Source organism: Rana temporaria, chromosome 12 (assembly GCF_905171775.1).
Source record: "Rana temporaria chromosome 12, aRanTem1.1, whole genome shotgun sequence".
Taxonomy (NCBI): domain Eukaryota; kingdom Metazoa; phylum Chordata; class Amphibia; order Anura; family Ranidae; genus Rana; species Rana temporaria.
Window position 1 is genome coordinate 1,815,683 of NC_053500.1, and position 14,466 is coordinate 1,830,148.

Consider the following 14,466-nt stretch of genomic DNA (forward strand, 5'->3'; position numbering starts at 1 on the left):
TTAATCCTGACCCCTGATCTCTGGGCCTTGCTTAATCCTGACCCCTGATCTCTGGGCCTTGCTTAATCCTGACCCCTGATCTCTGGGCCTTACTTGATCCTGATCTCTGGGCCTTGCTTAATCCTGACCCCTGTTCTTTGGGCATTACGTAATCCTGACCCCTGATCTCTGGGTATTACGTAATCCTGACCCCTGATCTTTGGGCATTACTTAATCCTGACCCCTGATCTCTGGGCATTACTTAATCCTGACCCCTGATCTCTGGGCTTTACTTAATCCTGACCCCTGATCTCTGGGCATTACTTAATCCTGACCCCTGATCTCTGGGCATTACTTAATCCTGACCCCTGATCTCTGGGCATTACTTAATCCTGACCCCTGATCTCTGGGCATTACGTAATCCTGACCCCTGATCTTTACTTAATCCTGACCCCTGATCTCTGGGCATTACTTAATCCTGACCCCTGATCTCTGGGCTTTACTTAATCCTGACCCCTGTTCTTTGGGCATTACGTAATCCTGACCCCTGATCTTTGGGCATTACTTAATCCTGACCCCTGATCTCTGGGCATTACTTAATCCTGACCCCTGATCTCTGGGCTTTACTTAATCCTGACCCCTGATCTCTGGGCATTACTTAATCCGGACCCCTGATCTCTGGGCATTACGTAATCCTGACCCCTGATCTTTACTTAATCCTGACCCCTGATCTCTGGGCATTACTTAATCCTGACCCCTGATCTCTGGGCTTTACTTAATCCTGACCCCTGATCTCTGGGCATTACTTAATCCTGACCCCTGATCTCTGGGCATTACGTAATCCTGACCCCTGATCTTTACTTAATCCTGACCCCTGATCTCTGGGCTTTACTTAATCCTTTCCCCTGATCTCTGGGCATTACGTAATCCTTTCCCCTGGTCTCTGGGCATTACTTTATCCTGACCCCTGATCTCTGGGCCTTGCTTAATCCTGACCCCTGATCTCTGGGCCTTGCTTAATCCTGACCCCTGATCTCTGGGCCTTGCCTAATCCTGACCCCTGATCTCTGGGCCTTGCCTAATCCTGACTCCTGATCTCTGGGCCGTGCTTAATCCTGACCCCTGATCTCTGGGCCTTGCTTAATCCTGACCCCTGATCTCTGGGCCTTGCTTAATCCTGATCTCTGGGCCTTGCTTAATCCTGACCCCTGATCTCTGGGCATTACTTAATCCTGACCCCTGATCTCTGGGCATTACGTAATCCTGACCCCTGATCTTTACTTAATCCTGACCCCTGATCTCTGGGCATTACTTAATCCTGACCCCCAGAGATCAGGGGGGTCAGGATTAAGTAACGTCCAGAGATCAGGGGGGTCAGGATTAAGTAACGTCCAGAGATCAGGGGGTCAGGATTAAGTAACGTCCAGAGATCGGGATTAAGTAACCTCCAGACATCAGGGGGGTCGGATCTCTGGGCCTTGCTTAATCCTGACCCCTGATCTCTGGGCCTTGCTTAATCCTGACCCCTGATCTCTGGGCCTTGCTTAATCCTGACCCCTGATCTCTGGGCCTTGCCTAATCCTGACCCCTGATCTCTGGGCCGTGCTTAATCCTGACCCCTGATCTCTGGGCCGTGCTTAATCCTGACCCCTGATCTCTGGGCCTTGCTTAATCCTGACCCCTGATCATTGGGCCTTGCTTAACCCTGACCCCTGATCTCTGGGCCTTGCTTAATCCTGACCCCTGATGTTCATGTCATATCCAAAGTACTTTTCTATCACTGCAAATTTGCAGTTTACAGTTGAAATTATCCCCGGTGATCCTGCCATGGGGGCCCTTGTTCAGACACTTCCTGCTATAAGGTGACAACGCTCTGTCCCTTCCCCCCTATTGTGCTCTTGTGTTGTCACCCTGTCACATGGGCCTCCAATGGGCTCTACACAGACACGGTGCACCGTTGTCAGAAGTCCCGTCCTGAGAAATGTCATGCGGCCATTGCTGAGTTGCAGGCAGGAAGTGGCTGTAAAGAGGCTGCCGGAGATCCACGGCACTAATATGTAACAAAGGATGTATGAAAAATTAATTTTAAATAAAGAAACCTGACAATTGTTTGATACTCGGGTGAGATTTCTATGTACATGAAGCCAGCGGCGGTGCTGCGGCGGTGACTCTGGAGGACAATAGATGGCAATGTCAGTACAACAGATCCAGTGACTGCGGCTTTTCCCCCGAGGTGTGCTGTGGTTTATTGCACAGGGGTGACCTTTGTCCCCGCTGTGTGACAATGTGTAGTCAGGTTGTGTTTTTCTCGTATCCCACGTGTCGCACACACGGCGAGGGAAGGGTTAGCCAGGCTCTGAGTGGTGGAAATGGCGCTCTGACTAACAATAGCGCACAGGTGCCGGTGGGCTGACGGGAGGCTTTTATGTCGGTTTCCCCGGGACGGCGCTCTCAGGACGTGCTGTACGCACAGCTCCATTCTACGGGAACAAAACCTCCGGCTGGAGCCGATTGTACAGGCAGGATTAGGCGTGCGTGGGTCGCAACAAAAACGCCAACAACAGCGCGCCGCTGTGCACAGTCTGGGTGGAGGAGGAGGAGGACGACCCCGCCGAGGACGCAGAGGAACCCGCTTTAAGGATTTGCCTTCTTTCTCCCTTCTGGAAACTTTTATATTCAGCGTTGGATCTAATATTCCAGGAACGTGAAAAATGCTGCCCGGTGACCAGCTTCCATCGAGGCCTAATCCAGGGGCAGGTCACAGCTCCGGCCTCCTAATACAGCTTCCATCGAGGCCTAACCCAGGGGCAGGTCACAGCTCCGGCCTCCTAATACAGCTTCCATCGAGGCCTAATCCAGGGGCAGGTCACAGCTCCGGCCTCCTAATACAGCTTCCATCGAGGCCTAACCCAGGGGCAGGTCACAGCTCCGGCCTTCTAATACAGCTTCCATCGAGGCCTAATCCAGGGGCAGGTCACAGCTCCGGCCTCCTAATACAGCTTCCATCGAGGCCTAACCCTGGGGCCGGTCACAGCTCCGGCCTCCTAATACAGCTTCTATCGTTGCCTGATCCAGGGGCAGGTCACAGCTCCGGCCTCCTAATACAGCTTCTATCGTTGCCTGATCCAGGGGCAGGTCACAGCTCCGGCCTCCTAATACAGCTTCCATCGAGGCCTAATCCAGGGGCAGGTCACAGCTCTGGCCTCCTAATACAGCTTCCATCGAGGCCTAACCCAGGGGCAGGTCACAGCTCCGGCCTCCTAATACAGCTTCCATCGAGGCCTAATCCAGGGGCAGGTCACAGCTCCGGCCTCCTAATACAGCTTCCATCGAGGCCTAATCCAGGGGCAGGTCACAGCTCCGGCCTCCTAATACAGCTTCCATCGAGGCCTAATCCAGGGGCAGGTCACAGCTCCGGCCTCCTAATACAGCTTCCATCGAGGCCTAATCCAGGGGCAGGTCACAGCTCCGGCCTCCTAATACAGCTTCCATCGAGGCCTGATCCAGGGGCAGGTCACAGCTCCGGCCTCCTAATACAGCTTCCATCGAGGCCTGATCCAGGGGCAGGTCACAGCTCCGGCCTTCTAATACAGCTTCCATCGAGGCCTAATCCAGGGGCAGGTCACAGCTCCGGCCTCCTAATACAGCTTCCATCGAGGCCTAATCCAGGGGCAGGTCACAGCTCCGGCCTCCTAATACAGCTTCCATCGAGGCCTGATCCAGGGGCAGGTCACAGCTCCGGCCTCCTAATACAGCTTCCATCGAGGCCTAATCCAGGGGCAGGTCACAGCTCCGGCCTCCTAATACAGCTTCCATCGAGGCCTGATCCAGGGGCAGGTCACAGCTCCGGCCTCCTAATACAGCTTCCATCGATGCCTGATCCAGGGGCCGGTCACAGCTCCGGCCTTCTAATACAGCTTCCATCGAGGCCTGATCCAGGGGCCGGTCACAGCTCCGGCCTCCTAATACAGCTTCCATCGAGGCCTAATCCAGGGGCAGGCCACAGCTCCGGCCTCCTAATACAGCTTCCATCGAGGCCTAATCCAGGGGCAGGTCACAGCTCCGGCCTCCTAATACAGCTTCCATCGAGGCCTGATCCAGGGGCAGGTCACAGCTCCGGCCTTCTAATACAGCTTCCATCGAGGCCTAATCCAGGGGCAGGTCACAGCTCCGGCCTCCTAATACAGCTTCCATCGAGGCCTGATCCAGGGGCAGGTCACAGCTCCGGCCTCCTAATACAGCTTCCATCGAGGCCTAATCCAGGGGCCGGTCACAGCTCTGACCTTCTAATACAGCTTCCATCGAGGCCTAATCCAGGGGCCGGTCACAGCTCTGACCTTCTAATACAGCTTCCATCGAGGCCTGATCCAGGGGCAGGTCACAGCTCTGACCTTCTAATACAGCTTCCATCGAGGCCTAATCCAGGGGCAGGTCACAGCTCCGGCCTCCTAATACAGCTTCCATCGAGGCCTGATCCAGGGGCCGGTCACAGCTCCGGCCTCCTAATACAGCTTCCATCGAGGCCTAATCCAGGGGCAGGTCACAGCTCCGGCCTCCTAATACAGCTTCCATCGAGGCCTGATCCAGGGGCCGGTCACAGCTCCGGCCTCCTAATACAGCTTCCATCGAGGCCTGATCCAGGGGCCGGTCACAGCTCCGGCCTCCTAATACAGCTTCCATCGAGGCCTGATCCAGGGGCCGGTCACAGCTCCGGCCTCCTAATACAGCTTCCATCGAGGCCTAATCCAGGGGCCGGTCACAGCTCCGGCCTCCTAATACAGCTTCCATCGAGGCCTAATCCAGGGGCAGGTCACAGCTCCGGCCTCCTAATACAGCTTCCATCGAGGCCTAATCCAGGGGCAGGTCACAGCTCCGGCCTTCTAATACAGCTTCCATCGAGGCCTGATCCAGGGGCAGGTCACAGCTCCGGCCTCCTAATACAGCTTCCATCGAGGCCTAATCCAGGGGCAGGTCACAGCTCCGGCCTCCTAATACAGCTTCCATCGAGGACTGATCCAGGGGCCGGTCACAGCTCCGGCCTCCTAATACAGCTTCCATCGAGGCCTAATCCAGGGGCAGGTCACAGCTCCGGCCTCCTAATACAGCTTCCATCGAGGCCTAATCCAGGGGCAGGTCACAGCTCCGGCCTCCTAATACAGCTTCCATCGAGGCCTGATCCAGGGGCAGGTCACAGCTCCGGCCTCCTAATACAGCTTCCATCGAGGCCTAATCCAGGGGCAGGTCACAGCTCCGGCCTCCTAATACAGCTTCCATCGAGGCCTGATCCAGGGGCAGGTCACAGCTCCGGCCTTCTAATACAGCTTCCATCGAGGCCTGATCCAGGGGCCGGTCACACCTCCGGCCTCCTAATACAGCTTCCATCGAGGCCTAATCCAGGGGCAGGCCACAGCTCCGGCCTCCTAATACAGCTTCCATCGAGGCCTAACCCTGGGGCAGGTCACAGCTCCGGCCTCCTAATACAGCTTCCATCGAGGCCTAATCCAGGGGCAGGCCACAGCTCCGGCCTCCTAATACAGCTTCCATCGAGGCCTAATCCAGGGGCAGGCCACAGCTCCGGCCTCCTAATACAGCTTCCATCGAGGCCTAATCCAGGGGCAGGTCACAGCTCCGGCCTCCTAATACAGCTTCCATCGAGGCCTGATCCAGGGGCAGGTCACAGCTCCGGCCTTCTAATACAGCTTCCATCGAGGCCTAATCCAGGGGCCGGTCACAGCTCTGGCCTCCTAATACAGCTTCCATCGAGGCCTAATCCCGGGGCAGGTCACAGCTCCAGCCTTCTAATCCAGGGGCAGGTCACAGCTCCGGCCTCCTAATACAGCTTCCATCGAGGCCTAATCCAGGGGCCGGTCACAGCTCCGGCCTCCTAATACAGCTTCCATCGAGGCCTAATCCAGGGGCAGGTCACAGCTCCGGCCTCCTAATACAGCTTCCATCGAGGCCTGATCCAGGGGCCGGTCACAGCTCCGGCCTCCTAATACAGCTTCCATCGAGGCCTAATCCAGGGGCAGGTCACAGCTCCGGCCTCCTAATACAGCTTCCATCGAGGCCTAATCCAGGGGCAGGTCACAGCTCCGGCCTCCTAATACAGCTTCTATCGTTGCCTGATCCAGGGGCAGGTCACAGCTCCGGCCTCCTAATACAGCTTCCATCGAGGCCTAATCCAGGGGCAGGTCACAGCTCCGGCCTCCTAATACAGCTTCCATCGAGGCCTAATCCAGGGGCAGGTCACAGCTCCGGCCTCCTAATACAGCTTCCATCGAGGCCTAATCCAGGGGCAGGTCACAGCTCCGGCCTCCTAATACAGCTTCCATCGAGGCCTAATCCAGGGGCAGGTCACAGCTCCGGCCTCCTAATACAGCTTCCATCGAGGCCTAATCCAGGGGCAGGTCACAGCTCCGGCCTCCTAATACAGCTTCCATCGAGGCCTGATCCAGGGGCCGGTCACAGCTCCGGCCTCCTAATACAGCTTCCATCGAGGCCTAATCCAGGGGCAGGTCACAGCTCCGGCCTCCTAATACAGCTTCCATCGAGGCCTAATCCAGGGGCAGGTCACAGCTCCGGCCTCCTAATACAGCTTCCATCGAGGCCTGATCCAGGGGCCGGTCACAGCTCCGGCCTCCTAATACAGCTTCCATCGAGGCCTGATCCAGGGGCCGGTCACAGCTCCGGCCTCCTAATACAGCTTCCATCGAGGCCTGATCCAGGGGCAGGTCACAGCTCCGGCCTTCTAATACAGCTTCCATCGAGGCCTAATCCAGGGGCCGGTCACAGCTCCAGCCTTCTAATCCAGGGGCAGGTCACAGCTCCGGCCTCCTAATACAGCTTCCATCGAGGCCTAATCCAGGGGCAGGTCACAGCTCCGGCCTTCTAATACAGCTTCCATCGAGGACTGATCCAGGGGCCGGTCACAGCTCCGGCCTCCTAATACAGCTTCCATCGAGGCCTAATCCAGGGGCAGGTCACAGCTCCGGCCTTCTAATACAGCTTCCATCGAGGACTGATCCAGGGGCCGGTCACAGCTCCGGCCTCCTAATACAGCTTCCATCGAGGCCTAATCCAGGGGCCGGTCACAGCTCCGGCCTCCTAATACAGCTTCCATCGAGGCCTAATCCAGGGGCAGGTCACAGCTCCGGCCTCCTAATACAGCTTCCATCGAGGCCTGATCCAGGGGCCGGTCACAGCTCCGGCCTCCTAATACAGCTTCCATCGAGGCCTAATCCAGGGGCAGGTCACAGCTCCGGCCTCCTAATACAGCTTCCATCGAGGCCTAATCCAGGGGCAGGTCACAGCTCCGGCCTTCTAATACAGCTTCCATCGAGGCCTAATCCAGGGGCAGGTCACAGCTCCGGCCTCCTAATACAGCTTCCATCGAGGCCTGATCCAGGGGCCGGTCACAGCTCCGGCCTCCTAATACAGCTTCCATCGAGGCCTGATCCAGGGGCAGGTCACAGCTCCGGCCTCCTAATACAGCTTCCATCGAGGCCTAATCCAGGGGCAGGTCACAGCTCCGGCCTCCTAATACAGCTTCCATCGAGGCCTGATCCAGGGGCCGGTCACAGCTCCGGCCTTCTAATACAGCTTCCATCGAGGCCTAATCCAGGGGCCGGTCACAGCTCCGGCCTCCTAATACAGCTTCCATCGAGGCCTAATCCAGGGGCCGGTCACAGCTCCGGCCTCCTAATACAGCTTCCATCGAGGCCTAATCCAGGGGCAGGTCACAGCTCCGGCCTCCTAATACAGCTTCCATCGAGGCCTAATCCAGGGGCAGGCCACAGCTCCGGCCTCCTAATACAGCTTCCATCGAGGCCTAATCCAGGGGCAGGCCACAGCTCCGGCCTCCTAATACAGCTTCCATCGAGGCCTAATCCAGGGGCCGGTCACAGCTCCGGCCTCCTAATACAGCTTCCATCGAGGCCTAATCCAGGGGCCGGTCACAGCTCCGGCCTCCTAATACAGCTTCCATCGAGGCCTAATCCAGGGGCCGGTCACAGCTCCGGCCTCCTAATACAGCTTCCATCGAGGCCTAATCCAGGGGCCGGTCACAGCTCCGGCCTCCTAATACAGCTTCCATCGAGGCCTAATCCAGGGGCAGGTCACAGCTCCGGCCTCCTAATACAGCTTCCATCGAGGCCTAATCCAGGGGCCGGTCACAGCTCCGGCCTCCTAATACAGCTTCCATCGAGGCCTAATCCAGGGGCAGGTCACAGCTCTGGCCTTCTAATACAGCTTCCATCGAGGCCTGATCCAGGGGCCGGTCACAGCTCCGGCCTCCTAATACAGCTTCCATCGAGGCCTAATCCAGGGGCCGGTCACAGCTCCGGCCTCCTAATACAGCTTCCATCGAGGCCTAATCCAGGGGCAGGTCACAGCTCTGGCCTTCTAGATCTTCTATAGGAGATATAAGATAAAGAAGACGGAGAACAATGTACCACCAATATAATGCTTGGAATACACAGTTATAAAAAAGATACAATGTATAAAGTGTAACGGATACAACATCCAGGAGGAACGCGGCCGCTGTGCCCATCAAACGCGGCCGCTGTGCCCATCAAACGCGGCCGCTGTGCCCATCAAACGCGGCCGCTGTGCCCATCAAACGCGGCCGCTGTGCCCATCAAACGCGGCCGCTGTGCCCATCAAACGCGGCCGCTGTGCCCATCAAACGCGGCCGCTGTGCCCATCAAACGCGGCCGCTGTGCCCATCAAACGCGGCCGCTGTGCCCATCAAACGCGGCCGCTGTGCCCATCAAACGCAGCCGCTGTGCCCATCAAACGCAGCCGCTGTGCCCATCAAACGCAGCCGCTGTGCCCATCAAACGCAGCCGCTGTGCCCATCAAACGCAGCCGCTGTGCCCATCAAACGCAGCCGCTGTGCCCATCAAACGCAGCCGCTGTGCCCATCAAACGCAGCCGCTGTGCCCATCAAACGCAGCCGCTGTGCCCATCAAACGCAGCCGCTGTGCCCGTCAATTGCAGCCGCTGTGCCCATGAAACGCAACCGCTGCGCCCATCAAACGCAGCCGCTGTGCCCGTCAAACGCAGCCGCTGTGCCCGTCAAACGCAGCCGCTGTGCCCGTCAAACGCAGCCGCTGTGCCCGTCAATTGCAGCCGCTGTGCCCGTCAATTGCAGCCGCTGTGCCCGTCAATTGCAGCCGCTGTGCCCGTCAATTGCAGCCGCTGTGCCCGTCAATTGCAGCCGCTGTGCCCACCAATTGCCACCACTGTGCCCACCAACTGCCGCCGGTGTGCCCATCAATTGCCGCTACTGTGTATCCCCTGCCTGGCACTTACCTGTCTCGTTGGGGCAGCGGCTCGCAGCGCTCCTCTGCTATGATTGGACGCCTAATAGGAGACGTCCAATCGCAGCGCCTGTCGCTTCAGCCAATCAGGTGACGGGTAACAGACCCGAGCACCTGATTTGACTGAGAGGCGGTTCAGTGTAAGAAAAGCGATTCATTCGCTTTCCCAACACAACGCTGAGTAAACAGCGCACGCCAAGCATGGCGCCCGCTGTTCACCTTTTTGGACACTTATTACAGCCTACGGATCCAATCAGGTGCTTCCAAAAAATACCCCGCCGATGCATTGTATGAATCTGTCTATCTACGGTGAGGGAGAGGGGGCGGCGCCCGTGCGCCCCTTATGGACGCAGCGCGTTCCGAATTCACGTCCCCGGCTAGAACTTGTACTTGAATGAGAAGAGAAGGCGTCACTTTTTCTACAAGGCATGAGAGCCAAAGGAGAGCCGGTCTCCACTAGCTGCCCTCTTTGTAAGATACGATCGGTCGGGGATTGGCGCAGGTGTTGACCCACAATGTAGAAATGAAGTAAGTGAGAACTTCCTGAATTTGGCGCACGGGTCGCTGTCGGAACCAGAACTGGCGCAGATGTTCCTTTATTTGGTGCAGAACAATCAATGTCAGAAAAGTGGTGCAGCAACTTTATTGAATCACCCCCCCCCCCCCCCCAATATTTCCTGATATTCTATTGGACGCGGATCCGTCTTCCTGCGATTCGCTCATTCTTCGGAATTCTCACTTATCGATCTTTTTATTCTGAGATAAGGATCGGGGGAGGGTGACGGGTCCGGGGAGAACGCTCTGTATGAAGATTACAACCAGGAAGCAGAACTCTTCTAGTTTCTTATAGTCTGGCGCCTCCTGTTGTCCTCACCCTGTCCTTACACCCTGTCCTTACTCCTCGCTGGTTGTAGTTACGTTACCTTTAACCCCAATTACTAGAAAGTTATAGAAACTTTTAAACCTAACCCAACCCAACCCCCTCCCACCTTCCTGAAGCCCCCCCCCCCCCCTTCCTGAAGCCCCCCCCCCCCCTATAAAGTGGTTCTAAAGCCAAGACAATTTGCATGACCTCCATTAAGGTAAAAAATGTCCCAAAAGCAGTATTACCCCCCCAAATAAATATCCTCACCTGATCTGGCGCTGTGCCCCTCTGTAGCTGCTCTCTCCCCATTCACAGGCCAGAGAGGCAGCAGAGGGGCACCATTGGCTCCTGCTGCTGCCAATCCAATCCTGGTTGCTGGGAGCGGAGGGCTGAGATGCGCCGTGTGTGTCTATGGACGCGGAGCTGCCATCATGTGATCTAATAGGTGTAAGTCATGTGACCTTGGGCCAAGTGGGGTCCTGGTTGGCAGTTATTAGGATACCCCCGCCCCCTCTTCCTTATGGTGGCCTTGCTTGCTATGGGTGGAAGATGATTGGACTTTGGGGTCTCCTCTGTAGGAATTGTTTCTTTGTTGCCCTCCTTGTTTACTTTTCCCGATTGTAGTCGCGAGTGCCGCCACCTCCTCTGCCCCCCCTCCTTCTAATGGTGGCCTTACTTTTCCCGCTTGTAGTCACTAGTGTCACCACCCCCCCCCCCCCAAGCCCCCCTCTTCCTAATGGTGGCCTTGCTTGCTGTGGATGGAAGAATGCTTGGACATTGGGGTCTCCTGTGCAGGAATTCTTTGTAGCCCTCCTTTTCTTTTCCCGCTTGTAGTCGCGAGTGCCGCCACCTCCTCTGCCCCCCCCCCCCCAGTATCCCTCAGTCCCCCCCTCCCCCTCTTCCTAATGGTGGTCTTGCTTGTTGTGGATGGAAGAATGATTGGACATTGGGGTCTCCTCTGTAGGAATTGTTTCTTTTGTAGCCCTCCTTTTCTTTTCTTTTCCTGCTTGTAGTCGCGAGTGCCGCCACCTCCTCTGCCCCCCCCCCCCCAGTATCCCTCAGTCCCCCCTCCCCTTTTCCTAATGGTGGCCTTGCTTGCTGTGGGTGGAAGATGATGGGACATTGGGGTCTTCTCGGTAGAAATTGTTTCTTTGTAGCCCTCCTTTTCTTTTCCCGCTTGTAGTCGCGAGTGCCGCCACCTCCTCTGCCCCCCCCCCCAGTATCCCTCAGTCCCCCTCCTCCCCCTCTTCCTAATGGTGGCCTTCCTTGCTGTTGGTGGAAGATGATGGGACATTGGGGTCTCCTCTGCAGGAATTCTTTTGTAGCCCTCCTTTTCTTTACTTTTCCTCCTTGTAGTCACGAGTGCCGCCACCTCCACTGCCCCCTCCCCCCCAGTATCCCTCAGTCCCCCCCTCCCCCTCTTCCTAATGGTGGCCTTGCTTGCTGTTGGTGGAAGATGATTGGACATTGGGGTCTCCTCGGTAGAAATTGTTTCTTTGTAGCCCTCCTTTTCTTTATTTTTCCCGCTTTCAGTCTCGAGTGCCGCCACCTCCTCCTTCCTGGATCCGGCAGATTGCCGTTTTCCTAAGAGCACTTAAACCTTAACCGTCTTTTGCTGTAAATGTTGACATTCATTTCCATATCCCCGGAGCACCAGACGCTTCCCCCCCGACTCCCCGCCATCTAATTAAACGCTAAAGAGCTCATTTGGGGGGGGGGGGGGGGGCGGAGGGCGCAGGTATCCTCCAATTCCACATTGATTTCCTTCTGCAGATGAGATTGCTGATTGCTTTCAGGTGTTTGACTTTTTTCCAAATGAATATTTGATATCGGCGCTGCCAGGCGTGTATTTGGTGAAGCGGCGGGATCTCAGCGCTTTATTGGGAGAACTAAGCTGGAGGAGAGGAGCTCAGGAAGAAATGGACCATTTCCTATCGAAGGGTTCCTGATACTCAGGGATGAGCCCCCCGCCCCCCCCCCCCCCCGCCACCACCGATACCTTCACTTTTCACTGACAGGCTGTGGCAGATGAAGAACGTATAGAGGCGAGGGAGAGGGGATCTGATTGGCTGAAGAACGTATAGAGGCGAGGGAGAGGGGATCTGATTGGCTGAAGATTGTGTAGTGTTGAGGGATAGGGGATTTGATTGGTTGAACAACGTATAGAGGCGAGGGAGAGGCGATCTGATTGGCTGAGAAACATATAGAGGCAAGGAATGATTGGTTGAAGAACGTGTAGAGGCAAGGGAAAAGGGATCAGATTGGTTGAAGAATGTATAGAGTCAAGGGATAGTGGATTTGATTGGTTGAGGAACGTACAAAGGCAAGGGATAAGGGATCTGATTGGTTAAAGAATGTATAAAGTTGAGCGGTAGGTGGATTTGATTGGCTGAAGCATGTGTAGAAGCAAGGGATAGGGGATTTGATTGGCTCAAGAATGCATAGAGGGCAAAGGAGAGGGGATCTGATTGGTTGAGGAACATAGAGAGGCAAGGGATAAGGCATCTGATTGGTTAAAGAATGTATAGAGTCAAGGGATGGGTATTTGATTGGTTGAAGAACGCATAGAGGCAAGGGAAAAGGGATTTGATTGGTTAAACGTATGGAGACAAGGGATAGTGGATTTGATTGGCTGAAGAACGCATAGTGGTAAGTAATAGAGGAATTGATTGGTTGAAGAATGTATAGAGGGCAAGGGAGAGGGGATCTAATTGGTTAAAATACGTATGTAGTCAAGAGATGGTGGATTTGATTGGTTGAGGAACGTACAAAGGCAAGGGATAAGGGATCTGATTTGTTAGTTGAGGGATGGGGATTTGGTTGGTTGAAGATTGTGTAATGGTGAGGGATAGGGGTTTTGATTGGCTAAAGAATGTATAGAGGGAAGGGATAGGGGATCTGATTGGCTGAAGAACATTTAGAGGCAAGGGAGAGGGGATCTGATTGGTTAAAATACGTATATAGTCAAGAGATAGTGGATTTGATTGGTTGAGGAACGTACAAAGGCAAGGGATAAGGGATCTGATTGGTTAAAGAATGTACAGAGTTGAGGGATGGGGATTTGATTGGTTGAAGATTGTGTAATGGTGAGGGATAGGGGTCTTGATTGGCTAAAGAATGTATAGAGGGAAGGGATAAGGGATCCGATTGGTTAAAGAATGTATACAGGGAAGGGATAGGGGATCTGATTGGCTGAAGAACATTTAGAGGCAAGGGATAGGGGATTTGATAGGTTTAAGATTGTATAGAGGCAAGGAACAGCGGATTTGATTGGTCAGTCATTGGTTCTATTGGATCTCGTATGGCCATGGTGTACCAATTATAATTACCGTAAATTAAGTCTCTTGTGGGCCACGGATTGATAGAAAGAAAATCGCTCATTCAGTGTTGATGGGGGGTGGGGGATCCCTCCCTCTGCGCTAATGCATTCTAAGCACGGAAGGTTTTCGAGCCATCAGAATACAATGATCACTTCTGGCGGCTTTAGTCGCCGGCAGTGATCGCACAAAAAAGGTCATACAGGCAGGTTGTACTGAAGTTGATCGACCGAACCAGCCTGCCCATAGATGGATCAGATATTTGTCCGGTTTTTGCTGAACCAGCTATTTTCATTCCATTTATGGGTCGGCTTAAATTGCTGTTCAGGATTCCCCTTTTATCACCATGAGGGTTGTTACAATCTATCTGATGTTTGTGGTTTTCATTTTATCGCAGATTACCAAATCCGTTTCCTCAGTCATTTTGTGACCTTCGTGTTGGTGACGGAGTCTCCACGATAATTGTACAGTCTCACAGTGAAGGTGCTTCAGGTATTACATGGAAATTGCGGGAATATCGGAAGATTTTGTTTCCGTTTCCTAACAAAGACTTTCACTTCCTTTGGTAAAACTCTCCACCCACCATAAGTCTGTAAGTGATATGGCAACTCTCACCATCACTCCCAGAGGAGTAGAGATCAGACGGGGTCACATTGGCACATAGGCTCCCTATTCTCGGGTCACGTTTGCTCACGGGCTCCCTGTCCTTGGGTCACGTTTGCTCACGGGCTCCCTGTCCTTGGGTCACGTTGGCTCATAGGCTCCCTGTCCTTGGGTCACGTTGGCTCACGGGCTCCCTGTCCTTGGGTCACGTTGGCTCATGGGCTCCCTGTCCTTGGGTCACGTTGGCTCACGGGCTCCCTGTCCTTGGGTCACGTTGGCTCATAGGCTCCCTGTCCTTGGGTCACGTTGGCTCATAGGCTCCCTGTCCTTGGATCACGTTGGCTCATAGGCTCCCTGTCCTTGGATCACGTTGGCTCATAGG

General features: G+C 55.0%; 2 protein-coding genes across 3 annotated transcripts in view; both read left to right on the forward strand.

The window, feature by feature from the left end:
* PRKCA (protein kinase C alpha) overlaps positions 1–14,466 on the forward strand; it is a gene marked incomplete in the record, with an annotated part of 253,925 nt that overhangs the window by 40,642 nt on the left and 198,817 nt on the right.
* Positions 1,626–8,424, forward strand: LOC120919230 (histone-lysine N-methyltransferase 2D-like). Of its 2 annotated transcripts, none has more exons than XM_040331292.1 (3): positions 1,626–2,898; positions 5,793–6,710; positions 6,797–8,424. In XM_040331292.1, the coding sequence occupies exons 1-3, from the start codon at positions 2,691–2,693 to the stop codon at positions 8,392–8,394; spliced, it is 2,724 nt and encodes a 907-aa protein (XP_040187226.1). In that variant the 5' UTR covers positions 1,626–2,690; the 3' UTR covers positions 8,395–8,424. The 2 variants fall into 2 exon arrangements, with proteins under 2 accessions (XP_040187226.1, XP_040187227.1); XM_040331293.1 differs by having other exon boundaries at positions 1,626–2,844.

Excerpts from the sequence above, each read along its gene's own strand:
- LOC120919230 (XM_040331292.1), top strand. The coding sequence starts at position 2,691 with ATGCTGCCCGGTGACCAGCTTCCATCGAGGCCTAATCCAGGGGCAGGT. Across the intron at positions 2,899-5,792 it reads GAGGCCTAACCCAGGGGCAG|GTCACAGCTCCGGCCTCCTA; the intron begins GTCACAGCTCCG and ends ATCCAGGGGCAG. Across the intron at positions 6,711-6,796 it reads GAGGCCTGATCCAGGGGCAG|GTCACAGCTCCGGCCTCCTA; the intron begins GTCACAGCTCCG and ends ATCCAGGGGCAG.